Here is a 21188-nt window from a genome sequence, read left to right as displayed (position 1 = left end):
TTGTGACTTCTGGACAGAAGGTATTTTTCTGTCCTGTGTTTGGCATTTCCAATAATGTCAAACTTTTGCTAAACTTCCAGTACATCCCTTCGAGGATAAAGAGAAGTGTCACTGTCCAGTTTTAATTACTAAACCTGAGTCAAGTGGTGTAAATGTCAGTATTCACTGTTAGAGGACCCTCTGTGAGCAGCTCATTTAAGCAGCAATGTCCCCCGTCAGCAGTTCCCACATCCACACTCTGCCTGAGGGACGCAGCCAGGCCGGACAAAGTTCAGCAGCAGGTCGCTTCTAATTGCACTGCAACAGGGGGTTTGACTCTTTATTGTACATTCCAGGCCATCATCATCTCCTTCTCACCTCCTCCTTATCCCCACACTGAGCTGCAGAGCAGCAGAGACGTATACCTGTCCTGCATGGATGGAATTTTAAGCACTTTCTTGAATTAAAGGCTGTCAGGGTTAAAGTGATGCAAAGGGAGTGAAACCTGAGTTTATTACTACATTCCTGATCTTTTGGTTCGTTTCAGGGTTTTATGTGTATTTTATCTTGTGTTTCATTCATGTGTTTAATTAAATGTTAGGTTCAGTCTTCAGTTAAAAGAAGAAAACAACAAGTTCCATGTTTACACTTTTTGTTTGTTTGTGTTTTGCATCATGATGTTATGTTTACTGACCTCAGTAAAAGTAGCTTCTACTTTCCCTCGTGATTAATGGGAACACAAACTTAAACACAAATGTATTATAAGTATATATAAACAACTGAAAAAATCATCCTCTTCTTCTTTTATCACTTAATTAATATTATTATTGACAGTATTATTGTTTTAAGTTGGTCTGCGTGTTAATGATAATGATGATTCCGGTATTTACGACAGCACCTGAAGGCACCACGTGTCTCGGGCTGTCATGGCGCAGAGGAGGCCGAACACATCCGCGGCGTCAAACTTTAATTTCGGCTTAAGTTGCTGCGTGTTTGTGCTTCATACTCTGTAAAAGCAGCACCGCCCGGTCGGGACACACGTCGGTAAGTTGTCTCACAGCAGAGTTCGTCTGTTTTTGAAGGCTGTCGATAGCGGAGGACGGCTTGACGTTAGCTGAAGGTACGGCTGAAAATACAACAACGAGCTTCGTGTCAACTTTGACTTTATCCTATCGCCGCGGTGTCGTTTTTAAATGGGAGCTAACGCTTCAAATGGTTGATTTGTTCTGGGCTAAATGTTCTTTTAAGTCTCCAAAACACGAACAGCTTTCCTACTGAAGAGTTATTAGCGCACAGAAGTTGCTAACAGATGCCACATCTGCAGTGATGACTACTAGCTTATTTACTTTAGCATTGATTTCCATGGACTTTAGCTTTATCCTGAGCTAGCATTAGCTACATTTGAATATATCCTGCTCCAATCAGAAGACAGTAGTTCAGGGTTAGACCCTCAGTGGAATGTATGGCTGCTGGAGCTGATGCAGATGTTTACAGTAACTTCAGCCTGTGCTGCAGGAGTCCCAGGAAGGCAGAGGAGAGAGGAAGAGGAGGAAGGCAGAGGAAGGCAGAGGAGGAAGGCAGAGGAAGGCAGAGGAGGAAGGCAGAGGAGAGAGGCAGAGGAGGAAGGCAGAGGAGAGAGGCAGAGGAAGGCAGAGGAAGACAGAGGAGGAAGGCAGAGGAGAGAGGCAGAGGAGGAAGGCAGAGGAAGGCAGAGGAAGGCAGAGAGAGGCAGAGGAGGAAGGCAGAGGAAGGAAGGCGGAGGAGGAAGAGGAGGAAGGCGGTGTGGAACCATCCCTGGTGGAGAACCATGAGTCGTAACACAGAAATAAGGCTGCTAACATTCATTCTGCCCCGATTACTGACACAAGACTAATGAGTAATGTGTGAATGATTCAAGTCATCATCTGGCACCAGCTGCACCCACTGTGGTTTATTAGAAAAAACACAGCAGTGGTAGATATGTTATATGTTATATGTTATATGTTACATATTGTACCACACTGTGATACACTGAGTGGATGTGGTGCAGCTTAGAGTTTGGTTTCATCCAAGCACAGACTTCTGTTGGCTCTTCTGTGGAGTGATGCAGAAATGAAAGAACATACATTTTAATTCACTTTTTTAAGGAAATGTTCCAAATTCCAGCTCATGAAATGCAGAGCCTAAATATATTAAAATAACATCTGGTTTTCATTGGACGTTGTTCTAGTCGAGTCACTGAGAGTCCATCCGCTGTCACACAGCTGTAATCTGAGTGTTGCTGCTTCTGTTAGCCTGGTGCCGGCCTTCGTCTGAGGTGAGCGTGGCGCTGTTGCCTTTTTATGGCCAGGAGAGGCTCAGCTGCGGAGGACTGGAGAGGTTTATGTCTGCACTCTGATGGCTGCCTTGGCCTCAGCGACAGCAGAGAGAGCAGCTGTCCTTGTGTGGTTGTCAGCCTGCCAGGTGCTGCTGGGCCGGGCTAAAGACCCTCATGCTGTTGACAGATGATTGTGTGTAGCTGAGGAATTCCTGCATGTTATATGACATTTTAAGGCTTCTGCACAGAAGAGCGTGTCTACTGCTGATACTGAAGTAATGTACATGCAAACCAGAGCTGGAGCCTGTATGCAAATTGTGCTTGGTGGTAGTTGCAAGTTTGAAACCACGTCATCGAGAACACACTGTGCCTTCACCTACATGTAAACCGAGCCTGTTGTTGATTTACTCCGTTCACGTCCACAAAGCAGCCTCCAGATAAACACCCCTTCACTGGGAGCCTCCCAGTTCTGTGACGCCGTGGTTTCCTCGTGCTGGGTGCCTCAGAGTCTTTTGCCTTTTTTCAGAGCATGGAGATGTTGCAGAGCCCGACCGTCAGACTTTGATGGATTGCAGGAACACGTTGAGGAGACATTCATGTTCCCCTGACATTTATTCCTGTTGACATTGTTGTTTTTTTGTAAAACATGTCAGTGATTTGATGGATTGGAAGAGTTCCAGTGTGTCAGATGATGAATCCTGACTCTGACTCCTCTGGCTTCACATTCCTGGTCTTGAGTAAAACCATGGCACACTGGCGCCCCTCTTAGAATTATTTCTCATCATTCTGTTGTAGTTTATTCAGCATTTTGGCGTCTAATCAAATATTTGCAGCTTCAGATGTACTCTGTGCTTTATGCAGTTTTCTACCAGGCTAAGGTGATGATGAAGAGCTGCTCTTCGTGGTAGTAGTAGTAGTAGTAGTAAGAATTTGAGAAAATATAACCTTTTTTCCTAACGACACAGGACAGATCTGATACACAAGCAGTTATATTTATGCTGCTTTGCCTCAATGTGCAGCACTAACTAAGATTAGCTTGCTAATGCATGCCAGTTGCTAGCTAGCGTGACCTAAATTTGTGGTGCAGGTCATCACAAGCTTCCCGTTACCAGTTAACCAACATCATATTCAGCCAGGTTAAGCTTAGCCTGCTTGCTAACAATAGTTAACACCAGCTAAAGTCATAAATGAAACAGACTATGATCACAGACTGTGATTTTGGAAACAGACTCTATCTTGGAGCAGTAGCATCCATCCATCCATCTGTAGCACCATCCACTAGCTTAGAGGAGACGGGGTTCATGACCTGTACTGCAGCCAGCCGCAGGATGCATGTTTACGAGCTGTCATGTCATCAGTCTTTATGTACAGTCTGTCATCTTGGATTTTATCCAACAGCAGATGATTAGAAGTACAAAGCGATATGTGTTTATATTACCTAAAAGCAATGTAGCTACCCAGCAAGCTGCAGCAACATGGTGTTGGTTGCTTTGTAATTTTAAAGTAAATAACTTCTTTATTTTGCATTTAGCAGATTTTTTGGCTGTTTAGCTGCTGAGCTTCTTTTCAGAAAGGACTGAGGGCCCTTAAGGTGACTCTCAGCCTGTTTCAGTACACCTGCATGAATGGGACGTGGACAGGCTCCGTGTGGAGTGGCTCTGGATCAGCTCTAGTTCATGAGTTGCCCCTTGTTGGCTCATTAAGATGTCAGAGTGATCTCAGAGTTTCTGTAAAGAGGTTCTGAGTGTTTGCCTGCTTTGGTTACAGGGCTCAAAATACTCTAAAAGATCTTCTCATCCACCATTTTAAGAAACAGAAATGAACACACAGCCACCAGCCTCGGCGGGTTTTAACCTCTGACTAACAGCGTTGTTCCTTTCCGAGTGTGTTTATTCTGCAGGTCGTGAGTTCAGCTCCTGAGGAAATGGGGCAGTTAGTCCCTTCACCTGTGTGTAGCCACAGCCTGTGAGGGAGGGTGGGGTCACAGTCATATCCTGGCTGTCACACTGCTCTCTTTGTGCTCCTCACTCATCGCAGTGAGATTGTTTCCATCTACTGTTTCCTCGCCTTCCCTCCCTCTCTCTCTCCCATCCTTTGAGTGCTTTGATTTCTGCCTGCTATTCTTGGAGCTGCTCGGTCAACATGCTGGTTGTAAGTTGCTCAAAACTCCTGGCTGTCGAAGAGTGTTGTGTTTTTGAAGCTGCATGGTAGAACATAAAAACAGCTGTAGATTAAGAAGAGGTCTGTAGATGACATGTCACAGGACTGAGTGAACGGACAGCTCATCAGTTCTCTGTCAGGAGACACCATCAGTCACATACACAGGAGTGGAAGTGCAGTGTGTTGTGCTGGTGTGTGAGGCCTGGATGTCTGCCTGCCCTTCAGGAGAGCAGTTTGATCCCTCACAGAGACATTACGGTGGCTGCATTGTTGAACCCTGGTGTGGAATGTGGGCTGAATCCTCTGACCAGAAGCAGAGGGGGCGTTATTACAACCTTTAAACAAGTCTCTGTAAAGAGATACCTGCGTAATTCCAGATGGAACGATCATCTCCAAAGCTTGGACAGGTTCAGACTGAAGCCTAATACAAGGTCAGGATTTTATTTTAGAGTTTGTCAAGTGTACGACTTGTTTACACGCTTGAGCCTCTTGGCTCTGCACTTCTGTAATTTTACACGCACTGTATCTTTATTGAAGAGGCTGTAAGTAAAGTTAACAAAGCTGAAATCTACTGTTGTGAATAAATCGGACCTAGAACCACAGATCTTAACCTCATTATGAGAAGAATTCCTCTCTTGACCTCATTTCAATCCATAAATTCCATCTTGGGGGAATAAAAACACCCAGTTTCATCGTCAGGGGAACTTTAAAAGTGGTTTGTGTCTTCTGATCACAGCTGATCTGTGCTTCACTGATGCACATTTCATGCCATCAGGACAGGAAGTTTCAGTGGAGGCCCAGGCTCAGCTGGCTGTTTGACCACAGAGACATACCAGAGTGTGTTTTGGAGAGGGGTGGAGGGGGGTGTTCACTCCCCCAGCTTACTGCATGCTAGGTGTTCTCCCCCCAAATCCTCCTCCCGCCCTCCCTCTTCCAGGCTTGTCTGGAAATGGACACTGCTGGTGTATTAATAGCAGCAGAGCACCAGCTCTCTTTCTTAAACACGAGGAAGGAGCTGGTCACAGTCGTAGTGCGGAGCTTCACCGCTGTATATTCTAGACGGTTACGTGCTGTGAAACAGGCCTGGAGGGGCTCGTCAGGTAGGCTGAAAAACAACACGGCTTTTAGACATAAACATCCTTAATGTATTTAAATTACTTGAGGGTTACGTACACACTCAGTCCTGTGGCTTCTGGAATGATCACTGCTTCCTCTAAATCAATGTGCCTGTTGTTGTTTGTCTATAAATTGTGAGATTTGCTGCTTTGCTACATGTTGTGTTGTCTTTTTGTTTTGTTATCTCTCTTTGCCTGGGTAGTTAATCTGTGTTTGTATCTCACAGATAAAACCGTTCTGAGTTTGACCACTGAGATGGAGAAGCCAGTTTTGCAGACACAGCCGTCCACCCTGCCCTTTTTTGACACGGCCCACGCCTTCAACCTGCTGCGGGGCATCCACGAACTACGTGCTGAGCGGAAGTTTTTCGATGTGACTCTGTGCGCAGAGGGCCGCGAGTTCCACTGCCACCGCACGGTGTTGGCGGCCGCCAGCACCTACTTCCGAGCCATGTTTACCGGAACCCTGAGGGAGAGCGTCATGGACCGGGTTGTTCTACACGAGGTGTCCGCCGAGCTCTTAGGCCTGCTGGTGGACTTCTGCTACACAGGGCGGGTTACCGTGACTCAGGATAACGTGGACCTCCTGCTGAAGACAGCTGATCTGTTTCAGTTCCCCTCCGTCAAAGAGGCCTGCTGTGCTTTTCTGGAGCAGCGGCTGGACGTCTCCAACTGCCTGGAAATCCAGGACTTCGCAGAGGCGTACGCGTGCAGAGAGCTGGCAGGCAGCGCACGCCGCTTTGTGCTCAAAAACATAATGGAACTGGCTAAAGGGACGGACTTCCAGCGGCTGCCGTGGAAGCGGCTGCTTGAGTTTGTGTCAGAAGATGAGCTGTGCGTGGACAAGGAGGAGACGGTCTATCAGATCGCAGTGCGCTGGGTGAAGGCCGATCTGCAGCGACGGCTACACTACTGGCCCGAGCTCCTCCAGCAGGTCCGCCTCCCCTTCGTCAGGAGGTTCTTCCTGCTGGCACACGTTGAGAGCGACCCCCTTGTCTACCTTTCTCCCACCTGCCTCCGCATGGTGAACGAAGCCCGCAGCTTCCAGTCCTGTGAGTACGACCGCCACGACAGGCCCTGTCATCGCATGCGGCCGCGGCCGTCCACCGGCTTAGCAGAGATCCTGGTGGTGGTCGGAGGCTGCGACCAGGACTGCGATGAGCTGGTCACAGTGGACTGTTACAACCCACAGACGGGACAGTGGCGCTACCTGGCTGAATTCCCAGACCACTTAGGAGGAGGCTACAGCATCGCTGCCCTCGGAAACGACATGTATGTCACAGGTGAGTCGGCTGAAGACACAGACACATAGTTCCCTCAGTAGATTTCCATTCCTGCTCCTTCATCTGATGAAACATCAGGCAGGACTTATAAATAAACGGCTGGCTCTTTGGACGCAGAGTCAATGTGTGACTCGATGTGAGGACACCATGTGCTGCCAGGACAGCATCAACATCATCATCACCAGCAGACTGTCCTCGGGCTGAGAGGAGTGTTTCCCCTGAGAACTCGTCTCAGACCTTCACTCTGAGCTGTGACTAAAACGCTGATGGTGTCACTGACAGAAATAACAGCAGCTGGATTGCATAATGTTGTCGGGCAGATTTAGAATGTGCAACCTTCCATACAGTTTTTAGAATGACACATTTAGCATCATGGCTGCTATAAATTTGAATAAAGAGCACAGAACACATCTTAATTATTTGCTGGAGTGCTAATCTCTAATGTCTTATATTTCTATTTGTCTGCATCCTATAGGCGGTTCTGATGGGTCTCGCCTCTATGACGGCGTGTGGCGCTACAAGTCGAGCGTGAACGAGTGGACGGAGGCGTCGCCCATGCTGAAGGCGCGCGAGTACCACAGCTCCTGCGTGCTGAAGGGGCAGCTGTACGTGGTGGCGTCGGACAGCACCGAGCGCTACGACCACGCTCTGGACTGCTGGGAGGCCTTGCCTGCCATGCTGCATCCCATGGACAACTGCTCCACGACCGCGTGCAGCGGACGCCTCTACGCCATAGGCTCCCTGACCAGCGAGGACACCATGGCCATCCAGAGCTACGATGCAGACGCTAACCGCTGGGTGATGGTGAACTGTGGGCAGCTGCCCCCGTGGTCCTTCACGCCAAAAACCATCACCCTCAACGGCCTCATCTACTTTGTCAGGTGAGGAGGAAACGCATCACTGCATCATTCCACTAGTGTTACTACATTTATTATCACAACAGCATGCCATGGATAAGATGCCCTGGGTCCTCTCCTCTTTTCTTCTGCCCCTTTACAATTTACAGTTCTTTACGTTTATCTTGTGACCCTTTGAAGGCCCCTGATCCGCATATTGAGAACCACTTTAGTGACCTCCTGCTGTGTATAAAGTGGTTAAAGGTTCCTCCACTTTGGATGGTGACCTCTGAAAAGCATCTTATTCGCTTGTTCTGCCACAAGAGTGCGCCAATGTTCAAATATTATCTCCTCACCCTTTCACCGCTTTAATTATAACAGTTCACCTTCTTTTTTTAAATCAACTCTTCTCCGCTCCACAAAACTCCCGCCCCTGGCACACACGCAATGTGCTCATTACCGTAATGACTGTAATAGTGATTAAAAGAGCTGTTTCTCAGCTTTCAGAATCCGTTGAGGTTTTTTTCAATAGTGCGAACATAGCCTGAGCTGCGGTAGTTTAAACAGCGCATGTCCATTTCTGTCGCCGGCGGCCGCTCTGTTTTAGGAGGTTTAATTCTCATACAGTTTCTGAGGAGTAATTTTGGTTGGTTCTTTCTTCAATTTCACTTCTATTGATACATTCTTTATATTTTAGTGTGTGTTACAGTTCTTCACTTTACTCCCACATACATTTATACAGCAGATGTTGCTAATAGCGATCGTAGGTTGATGTTTTTATTTATCAATGAATATGTGTGACAGCATTGTGACGTTAGCATGAAGCTGTGCGTGTTTTGGCAGCAACAAACTAACTTCAGTCTCCTTCTATTTAAAGGGATGACTCAGCCGAGGTTGATGTTTATAATCCTCAAAAGAACGAGTGGGACAAAATTAGCCCGATGACCCAGGTTTGTATTTCACATCAGATGATTCTGTACGTGTGGCAGCATGCTGTTTGTCAGCAGGTGACTTCACTTGTTGATTTATTCTGCTTCCCTTCTCCCTTTAAATGGAGTGTTAACAACGTTGACTGGTACAATGATGTATGTAATGTAATGTAGCTTTTAATGCCTCTATAGTCTCAGGTTTGTTGAGGTTAGCATGCTAGCAGGCTCCCCTCATAAAACACACGTTTGGCTGTCTTTCCTCAGGTCCACGTAGGGGGCAGCGTGGCAGTCCTGGGGGGTAAACTGTACGTCTCCGGAGGTTACGACAACACATTCGAGCTGTCAGACGTGGTGGAAGCCTACGACCCCGCCGCCCGCTCCTGGAGTCTTGCTGGACGACTACCTCAGCCGACCTTCTGGCACGGCAGCGTCAGCATATTCCGTCAGTTCATGCCGCTGGTCTCCAGCGCCTTCGAACCCGGCGACGCACCGTCCGAGTCCAACGCCATCCGCCTGCACCGGCACCAGCGTCACCAGGCGCTCCACAACCTCAACAACAATCTCAACCAGAACCAGGACGTGAACCCTGCGCACTGAGGCTGGACCTCTACATCACGTGTGCTCAGCCCACCCCCGCCCACCCTCAGCCTCGTCGTGCCATCGGTAGTTTACTGTGAATTTACCTCATCACAATGCTAAAGCTGTGCAAGGCAGAAGAGAAGACTGAGCATATGCACGCTCAACCAGTCTGAGCTCCTCCTAATCCACTCGACTGCCAAAGCTGTCATGTCGTGATAATCGCTCAAGGCAGGATCAGCTTCAGGAAGGCCCGGGGCCAGGTGCCTCCAAATCTGTGTGTATGCACAAAGATGGAAATATGCACACGTTCTTATCCGCAGATTCACGCAGGCCTGTCTGAATCTGTTGGATTAATCTCAGTCATTGTGAGATGGGAGCTCACGCAGAAGCTTCCTACATAAACTGACGAATGTGTCATTATGTGGAACCATGAGAGGACGTTTATAGCACTCGCACAGCTAATTCACCTCCCTGTTAATCATCAGAGTCGTCTTTATTAAAGCATCAGGAGCATGAGATGGGATTGCCCTTTTGCAGGCCTTTGTGAAGCCTGTTACATCTGTCACCTTAAATTTTAGAGTGTGCATCAGGGTGTTTGTGCATACATACTGCTCTCTGCTTGTTCTTATGGACTGTATCATGCACTACGCAGGAGACCGCTCGGGTGTGTCCCACAGAAACAAAGTGTAGGAAGCTACTGCTTCACTGATTGCCACTAACCAGTCCTTGGAGTAGCAACGTTTTGTTGCTGTGTCTACTTCTTTAAATGTGAGAGCTGGGGTGATTTTCCTCTTATGGCCACAGGGGGCAGCATCGACCCTGTTCCACACTAGAAATTACACAGAGTTCCTGCTTTATCTGAAGTGCGTGTTTATGTGGAGTTTTCCTGTGGGAACGATCCGAGAAAACTCACCTGTAGAGCGGATGAGACGGTGCCTGAAGCTTTAAGTTGAATTTAAATGTCAACGTCTCAAAGGAAACTCCACCAGATCTGTTTACAAGGGAATGAATTCATATGTGAAGGAAGCTGAGTGACACCTAATAAACTGGCAGTGGGAAAGAAAGACAAATCTGGATGTCAGAGGCGGCAGAGTTGCATCATGGGCTATGCAGGAAGGAAGCTTAAAACCAAGACTATGGCTGTGTCTGAAATCACCCACTCACTCCGAACTCATCTTTAATGGTTTGTTGTAAGCGATTGGATTTTCTCAGCATGTTAATTGTGTCACTGCTGATGCGCGCTGCATCACTGGCGGCCAAACAAACATCGAGTGCAGCGGACAACGGTACATATTGCTAATGTAACTGCCATCACTTGTACACTACTAATGCAATTTTGGGAAACATTGAGACCACTGAATGGGCTCTAAAAAGGCAAAACACACTATAGTGCACTAAACAGTGAGTAGGTGGTGAGTCCAGACACACCCTGTGTTCGAGAGCAGTCTAAATATGGCGTACTGCTCCTTTAATGGTGTGTAATCCTGAGCAAAATCATCCAAATATTTAAACAGCAATAATTTGTTTACATTCCAAAAAAATGTGGCAGCAATCACAACCGATGTCTCGCACTAAACAGACACACAAAGCAGGAGATTAGGTGGAGCAGGTGTGCCGAGTGATCTGCTGTCGTAGCACGTTTCCAGGATGGTTGCATGTGAGCGTGTACTGCGTGATCCTCCGTCACACCGCTCTCCCTCAGCCTTTATAACCACCAGCTGAATGTGCATGAAGACTTTTCTCGTTAAAATCTGTATTTATGAATGTTCTCTATGCTTTATTTATGGGTATATTTGTGCTGTGGTTGCTTATAAAGTCGCTCCAAAGACAATCAGGCTAGTGATGACGAGTCGGCGTCACAACTGGAAGTGCAGAAGAATCTCAGTCTGCTCCTGTGTGAAGTTGTATTTTATGGAAATGGCATTTTATTCTTTGTGTTTCTGTGCTACTTGTTAGCGCTGCGTTGTTTTCATACAGGTTTGTGAGTGTTTTGTAAATACAGAGTATTCTTCACCTCATGTACTGTGTTTGTATGATGATTAAACTGCAGGCAGGTCTCAGAAGGTTCATTCTGCTGGATCCACCCAAGTAGAAACAAATATTCACGTGCCTCACAAAAGCTCAAATCATGTAGATAGTAAAGCTGTGGATTCTTTTAAACATGATTCATATTTTTTAACAGAAGTTTTAAAAGCATTTTCTAACAGTTAATGTAATTTAGTATAAACACAGCTGACGGCAATATTTAGCACAGCAAAGACTGCTCCTCTGGTTTCTCTTTAACTTTGGAGGATGTCTTGTGATAAAGAGGACGTTACGTTTCTGTGTGGATCCTTGGACACAGTCCAGATGTCCTCAGCTCTTACACTGTGACAGATTGGCCACCATCCCCTCCATGTCCATCGTGGACTCGTACGGCTCTGTCTCCACAGAGAAACTCTCTGCTGCGTCCCCGTGTCCCAGGTTCTGGTTGGACACCGCCTCCTCCATCACAGAGGCGGCTGACTCGATCACCACCCTGACTATGCAGTCAGAGGGGGGTCCTGCCGGGTCTGAGTTCGTGTTCCCCTGGATGACGGCTGTCTCCGGGACAATGTCCGTCCTGTCGGCGATCAGCGGGGCGTCCGCTGCCTCGGCAGCTTCGTTCACGCCCGGACTTCCGTCCACGTTCCCCACAACCAGGTTCCTGAGCTTCCTCTGGCGCGGGTTGTAGTTCTCAGTGCGTTTGTGGATCTGGATGTGACGCCGCAGGTGTGCCTGGGAGAGAAGAGAGGTGAGAGAACAAAAACACAAACGTTTCCTGACTGTCGGTCACACAATGCCTCCTGTCAAAAAGGATCAGTGTGACGCTGCCTCGTGTGCAGTTGCTCTTCACAGGAGTAGCGCCTGCCCCAGTGGCCTAATGGATAAGGCACTGGCCTCCTAAGCCAGGGATTGTGGGTTCGAGTCCCATCTGGGGTGATCGGTAGCAGAGGTCAATGGATCGAAACCATCCTCTGCTACGCCAGCTTTTCTTTACGTCTGAACACCAACCTGCCGGGTGAACTTGTAGCCACAGTCTATACACTCAAACTTCCTCATCCCTTTGTGGCGCCGCAGGTGGACGCGCAGCTGCTCCCGAGCTTTGTGAAGGCAAGAAAAAAAACTTTATTGAGATTTTATTCAGTGAGAACAGAATCAGGGCGTACTGACCGACTCACCTTTGAAGGTTTTGCCACAGATGTGGCAGCAGTGGGGGCGGCCCTCCTCGTGCTTGCTGGCCTTGTGGCGGACGAGGGCACCTTTCTCCGTGAAGCGCTGCTCGCAGACGTCACAGCTGAAGGGGCGCTCGCCGGTGTGCGTCCGGTTGTGTTTATCCAGGCTGGCTGGAGGTTGAGACAGATAAACAATGTCTGAAGCAGTCTGGTAGCCTACAAGCAGCATCTCGCCTGTGTGTTCAGAGGTGGATGGGGGGCGTTACCTTGCGTTCTGAAGGTTTTCCCGCAGAGGTGACACTGGTAAGGCCTCTCCCCGCTGTGTATGCGGAGATGCATGTTGAGGTTGTTCTTCTGGGAGAAGGCGCGGCCGCATAAGGTGCAGACGAACGGGCGCTCGTTTCTGTTTGACAGGGAAAGGAAGGCTCAGTCAGTCTGCGTCTGTCGCTTTAAAAACAAAGGCATTTAGAGGTCACCTCTCCAGCAGCGCTCTACCTGTGGATGGCTTTGATGTGCATCTGCAGGCCGTTTCGACTCGACGCTCGGTGACCGCACTCCTCACACACAAACGGCTTCTCACCTCGATGTTTGGCTGCTTCATGCACACGCAGCTCCGTCCGAGTTAAGAAGGTTTTGGGGCACTGAGGACACTAGAACAAGAACCCAGGTGACGGCATGAAGACGTATGTTTTTGACCCTTTCTGATCACTCAAACAGTTGATCCCCATGTGAGATCCCCACTGAGAGCTGGTCCCCTTCCCCATAAGGCCACAACCTTGTCACACAGTTGGTACTTACTGCATGTGGTTTGGGATGACCGTGGACCTTCATCATGTGCATGGTCAGGTTCTTCTTGTACATAAACTGCTCTGAACATGTTGAACACTGGGGGAAAAGACACCATGTGATAAGGGTGTTTCTTTAAATGGATGCAGTTTCCTGCCTCTGTCTTTTTTTACCTTGTGGGGCATCTCTCCTGTGTGGGACACCACGTGCATGCGTAGCTCCTCTTTGGCGGTAAAGGTGGCGGAGCACGTCTGGCAGCCGTATGTCTGGATTAATGAGAGCAGAATCACTGACACCTGGTGACGCTGATGAAGCTGACCTGTGTTCATCTGTCTCCACTCACCATCACTCTGGCACACTCCCTGCTCTCGTGCATCAGCAGATTCTCCTTCCTGAAGTACCTCTTCCCACATTTCAGGCAGCCGAAGGGCCTCTCGCCTGTGTGACGCCTGCAGGAAAAACACATCAGTGTTTGTGTCTTTCAGCATTAATCCTGAAGAGGAACAGCCCCTCTCACCTGTTGTGGACCTTCAGATAGTATTTGCTCTTGAAGGACTTGTTGCAGACGGGGCACTGCACAGAGTCCTGCTTGGAGTCTTCCTCTGCACTTTCAGTTTTGTTTGTTTTGCTCTGAGCTTTGCGTTTCTGTGGCGTCGCTGTGGAGGAAGAGGGCTCAGCGACAGGCACGTACTCCTCATCAGAGTCATCGTGGATCCCCTCAAAATCCCCCACATTATCATCATCTTCTTCCTCCTCCTCCCCTGCTGTTCCTCCCGTTACCTTGGTAACACCGTTATCATTTGTGTCAACCTGCAGCTCTGTAACCTGCACGAGACAAGATGGATTAATCCAGGCAGTTTGACTCCTATGCAGGTAGTTCCTTGAGTGGCCACTAGAGGCTCCCCACAGACATCAATGATGTGAACATGTCAAACTTTATGACTCACTCTAACATCTGTGTTCTGTACCTCAGTCCCTGCAGCTGGCTGGTCTGGGTTCGTGCTCTCCAGAGGAATATCTCCACCTCCTTTGTCCACAGGAACAAGGGCCGCCCTTTTGCTGTCAGCGACGGAGCCGCCATCGATGGTCACCAGCCGCTTTGGGCCCTTGACGACTCGACCTGAGCGTGTGGTGGTGGTGGTGGTAAGACTGGCTGCAGCTGCATCAACGCTGGGCTCGTCCTTGGTGACCGCAGTCTCTTTGACTGCGGCCTCATTGGATGCAGACTTCCTGGGTCTGCCTCTCCTACGCTTCGCAGCTGCAGCATCCACTGAGCTGTCCTTGAACTTCTGACAGAGGGCGAGCACCTCCTGCACGCACAGGCTGGTCGCTGCATGCTGCACCTTGTCTAGGTTGTTGGGGTCCAGCTTCAGCTCCCCGGTGTAGACAAAGTTCAGGAGCACCTCCAGGCCCTCACCGGGGCAACCCTGCAGGCAGAAGTCCATGCAGGGCGCCGGGGGGGTGCTGCTGGCTTGTTGGAACAGCGCGCTGAAGCAGGCCAGGATGTTGCGGTGGGCAAGGAACACCACCCCACCGTCCACATTCAGCGTGGCGTCACAGAACCTGCCCGCTGCCCTCTGCTGGTTCAGGGAGGTCAGGACACGCTGAGCGTGGGCAGTGTCTGCTGCAGGAGGCATGCTGCACCTTCACTCTGACCTGAACCACATTTCACTGACAGTTAGTCACAGGCAGAAACATCGGAGAGATCAGAAACACACACAGGCTGAGGGGTCCGGACACACGCCCCAAATGACTGGATTCAATCATTTAATAACCTAAACCTAAACTAACCTGTAGTTTCAGAGGAGTACAGCAGTCTGAGGACACACACTGTACATGAGGTGGATGTACTAGTGGACAGTGTATCATTACTAACTTTACATTTTTAGAAACATTAGAAGACATACTGTTGGGTATTTTTCATACTTTCAGTAAATGTTGCTTATTATACTTGGATACTTGTAACTGAGTTCACCTGGTGAGGAAATAATCCATTCGCTTTAGTAACTGAGGCTGCTCAATGAATGTAAACATGCTCCAGCGTCTTTTTTGGTGTTTGTGAAATGTGACGTGTTCAGTTGAAATTATTACCAACCCCCCCCCCCACCTACCTGCGCACCTCCACGCTTATTTCCTAGCACATCTCTTTAAAGACGCTCCCTTAGCGGCGCACACGCACAGCTACATTCAGAGAAGCACATCTGCAATATTGATCAAAACTGGCAAATCACCCTGAACGTATCGATAATCTGCGCCCGATCCGTGTGTAATATACACAAAAGAATAAAACAGCAAAGCCTAGCTACACGCTGCTTCTTTTCGTTTCTTGTAGGCCCCTAAACCTGCAGAAGGAAAAGGATGTGACGTTGTCAAAGCGACCTATCTCCGTGAAATGTTTTTGTCGTCCAATATTAAACCTCGATATTATCTAAAATAAGAATAACACGGCCACCTACCTACATATCGTTCTCAGATGTAATATTTCTTAATATTGTGATTTATCTGATGACACTATGATTTAAACTGCTTGTAGTTTACTTTATTTTTGGCGTTTTTCGCTTATTGGTAAATAATAACACTCCGGTAAAGGTTTTTGTCGACCACCACGACGCGGCGTCTGTTTGTGGCTCTCACATGTTAGCTAGCTCGCTAAATTGCTAGCACCGCTGCAACAGACCCGTTAACTTCTTGATTTATTTCAACAAACCATAACTTTTCTATCATTATTGAGTCGTTGAGGTTGATCTCTACAGCGCAGCGCCGCCTTTTACAAGCAGGGGGTACGTTTTTCTCTAGCTTACTGTATCACCGTTAGCCAGCAGCTAATGCTAAGTCTTGTAAAAAACTGTAATTAGCCGTTATAACTTAACGCTAGGTTTAAATGAAGTCTGTATTGGTGTCTGATCGTGATAAATTCATCCAGTATTCAGACAGTTAAGGAAAGCACGTACAGTGAATACATACACTGCTCATCTGTGTCCCAGCATGGTTAGCCTAGCTTCCAGCTGCCAGTGCTGCTGTCTGGCTGTAAAGTTAAACAAGCTAGAGCTAAGGAATGAGAATGTAAAATCAGAAGATGATGGTGTGAAGGTTTTGTTGTTGATTAAACGTGCAAACATCTTCGCCTTCTTATTTGCAGGCTCCCAGCTTTGTGTTCTGTCGTCACCCACATGAGTATTTGTTGAGTGGAGGATCATGAAGGTAAACAAACACGCACAGGTAAAGGGGAAGTCACAGAAGTGGAAGGATGTTAGGGGCAAACGGCACAGACCTCCCGTCAGCTCCTCTGAGCTCAACTCTAGTCCTGGCATGGCCAACATGATCAAGGAGCACCAGGTGGCTGTGAAGAAAAAACCCTCCGTCAAGAGACTGAAAAATAAAGCAAAGCCTGTGTCTGAGCCCAAGACCACCACGCCTCAGTCTGGATTTAAGAAGCCGTATTCTCAGGCTAATGGGAGTTCAGTGTTTGCTTTGGACAATGAGTCAGATGACTTACAGGACTGGAAGGAGTATTCTCAGATGATTCTTGGGAATGGTGTGGAGACCTCAGGTGACATGGAGGACGATGTCCAGCCAGGTCGACTGGAGGGCGAGGCTCTGCATCACTGTGCACAAAGAGACGACCGACAGAACCACGCAGTGCTTGTCATGCAGAAGGACCAGGTAGGCCTCGGTGTTTTTCTGTCAATATATTCACTAGCAATAACACGAGTGTTTACCCTTGTATGTTCTTGCAGACTTTGTGTTTCAGAGGAAAATGCTTCCTGACCTGTCTGTTTGGCCGTGTGGAGGTGATGGGCTTCACCATTGAAAGGGGCCAGCAGTCATATCCACTCTTCTCCCCCGCCTCACATTGTCCCCTAACCATTAAAGCACTGGGAAGCTCTGATTACAGCAGTGATGACAGAACAGAAGCTTCTCTCATCTTACAAAAGTATCTGACATCAGGTGAGCAGCTGACGGGAGCGTGGACTCAGCGCGGGGATGCAAGGCTGAGCAGACGTTAATGTGCTGAAACATATGTTTCTGTCCATTTTTGCAGCATCACGGAAGAAGTTGTTAAAAAAGATCATATCAAACTCGTCCATCATCCTCCTGGAGCCCATGGAGACACCACTGACGCGGTTCCTGTCGAGTCTCTCGGACCTCAGTGAACTGTTCGGCAACCCTGTTGTAAGCTGGCAGATGAAACTCACTCAGATACACATTGAAGCGGTTTTGAAAATCTCATTCTAACAAAAAGCTTCTGCGTGTTTGTAGAGTGAACTCCTGTCAGCTGTTCTTGACACGCCACTCAACGGTTTGGGTATGGTTCCCCTGGCCAGCAGCATCGAGGGCCTGAAAATGTCAAAGAGCTACAGGGAGGGTCTGAACACGGTGGTCAACGCCTGCAAAGGTGAAACAAGTTTGTATGATGTCTGAAAAAGCAGCTGAGAAAAAAGTCCATCCGTGTCACTGCTGCTATTTTAAATCCTGTCATATTTGAATTAATATTAAATAAAACATATAAAAAAACTTGATATAACACCAGTGATAGACTGGCAGCCTGTCCGCCAACCCCTCCTGACCCTGTTCGGGTTCAAAAGGGTTAAGAAAATAGATTTGTGGTAACTTCCATAAAAAGCACACCAGCAGTATTATTGCTTAAAGGACATTTTTGGAGTAAAAAAAATAAATTAAAAACAAGTGGAATAATGCATTTTTGTTTTATTTTTTTAAAAAAGGAAAAAAACATAAATATAATTTTAATATAATATGTTAAATTTAGAATCTGTTCAAGTGCAAAAGTCCTATGCTGAAATCAAGGACATCAGGTTTGATGCTAACACAGGTGTTCCTCCTTCACAGGCGACATGGATGGCTGTGCAGTCATCCTTGTTTATGGGACCAAGAATGTGGGCAAGTCCACATTTATCCGCGTCCTCATCAATACCTTACTCAATCAGTAAGTTTCTAACCAGCCAAGCCGGATCACGACCAGCTGCATCTTGACAGTGTGCTGTGACCTACAGGGTGATCATTTGTCCTGTTTTTCTGCAGCACTGCCAGCGTGGACTATTTGGAAGGCGACCTCGGTCAGACGGAGTTCACTCCTGCTGGTTGCCTCTCTTTGTCGACAGTCAGAGAACCTCTTCTAGGTGGGTTTTTTATCCTGACGTTGCTCCACAGGTTCATGTTTTGTCTTCTGCAGTCTTAAATCAGGTTGTTTTTCAGGCCCTCCTTTCACACATCAGCAAACACCGGAGCACATGATCTACTATGGCCAGTCGTCATGCGAGTCGGACTTAGACCGATACCTGGAATCTCTTAAGTCCTTGTGGCGCAGGCGTTCCCCGAGCAGAGAGAGTCCCATCATTATCAACACCATGGGCTGGGTCAAAGGTCAGCGTGTGATCTATGGGGGCTGTTAATCCATGGTAACAGGAAGCAGTTTCTGAACATGTGTCTGTCCGCAGGGTTCGGCTTCCAGCTGCTGGTGGACATGATCCGCGTCTTCCCCGTCTCGCACGTCGTTCAGCTCAGTCACAGCGGCGCCTCCCAGTGCCCCTCCCTCACGCCCGAGTTTCTTAGGACAGCGCACGGCTGTCAGACACACCCACCCGCCCAGACCTCTCTGGATGAGTTCACAGAGAGCCACAGTCCACCCCGGAGTTACACTCACCTTATTGTGCAGTCAGAGTTTTCAGGAGTGGCGCGCCAGGGAACAGCGTGAGTGACCAATCAGATGGCTTTATCATACCATCGTATCAGAGCTGTCGTTCTAAATCACGGGCTTCCTCTGACAGGAAACACCAACGCACCAATGAGCACAGAGACCTGGCTCTGCTGGCCTATCTAAGCCAGCTGCAGTCTGCTGATCCTGGACCCGTTAGACCTCTACACACCCTCACCCCGTACCAGGTATGTGACTCAAAGTTAGGACGACAGTAATGTGGAAACGATGTGTTAACCACGTCCCTGCTGCACCCTCAGGTGCCTCACACAGCCGTGGCTCTAGGTGTGATCCACTGCGACGTGGTGCCCACTCACATGTTCTATGCTGCCAACGCCAGCCTGGTGGGACTCTGCTGCCTGGCAGAGAAGGTGGTGAGCAGAGGAGGTCCGGTCCTGCTGTCCCAGGCTCCCATCTGCCCGTGTGTGGGCTTCGGTACGTGACCTGCAGGACTTTTTAAGCGTGTGAGGCGGCGTGGCCTGACAGCCGGAAGGGTCCTGGTTTGAAGCTGCTGGCCGACTGAGGCCTTTCTGTGTGACGTTTGTACAGATGAGTGTGAATGGTTGTGTGCCAACCTGTCCAGGGTGTAGCCACCTCTGTACAGGGCAGGTTAACAAATGAATAGATGGATGGATAATGCAGCAGGCATCCTTCAGAGGGCGCTATTGTGTCAGACTGAACTTTATACTCATGACCATAAAACAGGATGTTGGTGTTGTACTTACCTGTAAATATCCTCCAGGTGTGCTCCGAGGTATCGACATGGCGCGAGGTCTGTATTTCTTGCTGACGCCTGTAGACCCCTCCATCCTCAGGAAGGTCAACTGTCTCCTCCTGGGAGCCATTACGCTGCCTTCATGCATCCTCACAACACAGGTACGTCACACCACACTAATGGCCGCACTAAGCTTTGCCTTGTTGTGATCTTGGTGTGTCTGTTTGTCGTTTCAGCCGGGTCTGGAAGGGGAGATGCCCTACGTCACCTCTGACTACAGCTTTGATCTCACCGGCGCAGGGAAGCTGCGAGTCTTCAAGGGTCTGATGAGGCCCAGTCACACCGGGGTGCAGTGACGGCTTTTTTAATGCAGCTTCTGTTTACTTTTTCGTGGACCCAACCAGTGAGCACTGGCCCTTTGAATGTACAGACACTCAGCTGGTGAAGATCACACTCAAAGAAGGATGGCCGCTACACGCTCTGCTTGGACTCTGAAAACCCTGCACCCTGCTACTGTGTGTACATTTTGGTGGTGCTGTGGAGGAGTTCCTGTTTCAGTAAAACAACAACCTTGTAGTTAAAGCTCTTTTTTGATGCCTTTTTTTTTATCGGTGACATTCCAAAACAACGAAGCTGCCAGATATTAAAGAGAAAACAGCCTCTGTTTGATGCTGTGCAGACCACTGACAGTACGCAGCACAGTCCTGTCAGTCGGTTTATTAAGCGGTGGCCAATAACATGACAAGTGTTCAAATTCAATTTAATGAATTAATTTTACTACTGGACAGGCTTGAAGTAGAAATATATATGTGAATATATATCAGCGATCGGCCAGAAGGAGGAGAACGATATTTGGATGTATTTATTAAAATTCAGTCATCGTGCATCTCTACTTACATCCAACACAGACAGGCGTGCAGCTGGTTCACACTTCTGTCAGTCAGTATTGTGTTTTGTGTGTCAAAGCTTTCACTGCTGTCTTAACTCTTAAAGGGACACACACACAAAAAAGTATTACAGCAACCTGCTCTGTTTACGGTGTCTTCTGTGGGGATATGAAAATAAAGATCTTGTTTCTACCTTCTGTTTCCTCAAGGGGGCAGCACTTTATGGTGTGACTTTTAAAGCAGCCACAGATGTTGACTCCAAGCTGTAATAATAATAATAATAGTAACAGTTAGCCTGTGATGCATATTTCATAACATGTTTTAAAGGCAGCTCATGCAGTCCGACCTCCGTCCGACAGGAGGGAGAGCTGAAGGAGGGACTCGGTGGTAAACAGCAGCAGAGAATTGCTAATTTGTTAAGTGGGCTGTTTTAACGGCCCCTGTCTGCCCCCCCCCACAGCACCACCCTCACTTTTCTTTGTTCGCTGGTCCCCCCACCTCCACCTCCACCTCCACCTCCACCCTGCCTCTTTATTTCAGGGGTTGGGGAGCGTACAAACACAGCACAGACACATTTTGGCAGAGTCATTGTTTTGGCTTTGTCAGGTCAGATGTTTTCCCACAGACCAAAGAGAGAATCCCGCTGTAGAGGTGCCACGAGACACAGCTGATGCAGCTGATGCAGGGCAGTGACACACATCTGCTGCCTCCTCTCA

The 21188-nt window shown here is 48.3% G+C and overlaps 3 protein-coding genes and 1 non-coding gene across 12 annotated transcripts; 3 read left to right on the top strand and 1 right to left on the bottom strand.

The window, feature by feature from the left end:
• Positions 1-888: 888 nt before the first annotated feature.
• On the top strand, positions 889-11195 carry klhl21 (kelch-like family member 21). Of its 6 annotated transcripts, none has more exons than XM_028411059.1 (5): positions 889-1023; positions 5778-6833; positions 7309-7714; positions 8547-8619; positions 8863-11195. In XM_028411059.1, the coding sequence occupies exons 2-5, from the start codon at positions 5807-5809 to the stop codon at positions 9193-9195; spliced, it is 1839 nt and encodes a 612-aa protein (XP_028266860.1). In that variant the 5' UTR covers positions 889-1023; positions 5778-5806; the 3' UTR covers positions 9196-11195. The 6 variants fall into 6 exon arrangements, with proteins under 6 accessions (XP_028266860.1, XP_028266862.1, XP_028266863.1 ...); XM_028411061.1 differs by having other exon boundaries at positions 957-1099; XM_028411062.1 differs by lacking the exon at positions 889-1023 and adding an exon at positions 3891-4426.
• A 142-nt stretch (positions 11196-11337) lies between these two features.
• zbtb48 (zinc finger and BTB domain containing 48) lies at positions 11338-15483 on the bottom strand. 4 transcript variants are annotated; one of them, XM_028411050.1, is made up of 11 exons: positions 15269-15483; positions 14105-14813; positions 13675-13982; positions 13501-13606; positions 13331-13423; positions 13170-13256; positions 12867-13021; positions 12638-12774; positions 12378-12542; positions 12211-12299; positions 11338-11934 (listed from the first exon to the last, which is right to left on the bottom strand). In XM_028411050.1, the coding sequence occupies exons 2-11, from the start codon at positions 14792-14794 to the stop codon at positions 11533-11535; spliced, it is 2232 nt and encodes a 743-aa protein (XP_028266851.1). In that variant the 5' UTR covers positions 14795-14813; positions 15269-15483; the 3' UTR covers positions 11338-11532. The 4 variants fall into 4 exon arrangements, with proteins under 4 accessions (XP_028266851.1, XP_028266855.1, XP_028266852.1 ...); XM_028411054.1 differs by having other exon boundaries at positions 14126-14813; XM_028411051.1 differs by having other exon boundaries at positions 15277-15483.
• Positions 12066-12138, top strand: trnar-ccu (transfer RNA arginine (anticodon CCU)). Its single transcript has one exon. It is a non-coding gene; the product is annotated as a tRNA-Arg (tRNA).
• On the top strand, positions 15481-20167 carry nol9 (nucleolar protein 9). Its single transcript, XM_028411055.1, has 13 exons — positions 15481-15937; positions 16297-16820; positions 16895-17105; positions 17200-17330; positions 17418-17553; positions 18006-18102; positions 18198-18295; positions 18372-18539; positions 18614-18866; positions 18944-19058; positions 19131-19305; positions 19613-19746; positions 19822-20167. The coding sequence occupies exons 2-13, from the start codon at positions 16353-16355 to the stop codon at positions 19939-19941; spliced, it is 2106 nt and encodes a 701-aa protein (XP_028266856.1). The 5' UTR covers positions 15481-15937; positions 16297-16352; the 3' UTR covers positions 19942-20167.
• Positions 20168-21188: the final 1021 nt, after the last annotated feature.

The sequence above is a fragment of the Parambassis ranga genome, chromosome 7 (genome assembly GCF_900634625.1).
Source record: "Parambassis ranga chromosome 7, fParRan2.1, whole genome shotgun sequence".
NCBI lineage: Eukaryota > Metazoa > Chordata > Actinopteri > Ambassidae > Parambassis > Parambassis ranga.
The sequence above is the reverse complement of the archived record's forward strand: the minus strand, read 5'-3'. Positions and strand labels throughout refer to the sequence as shown.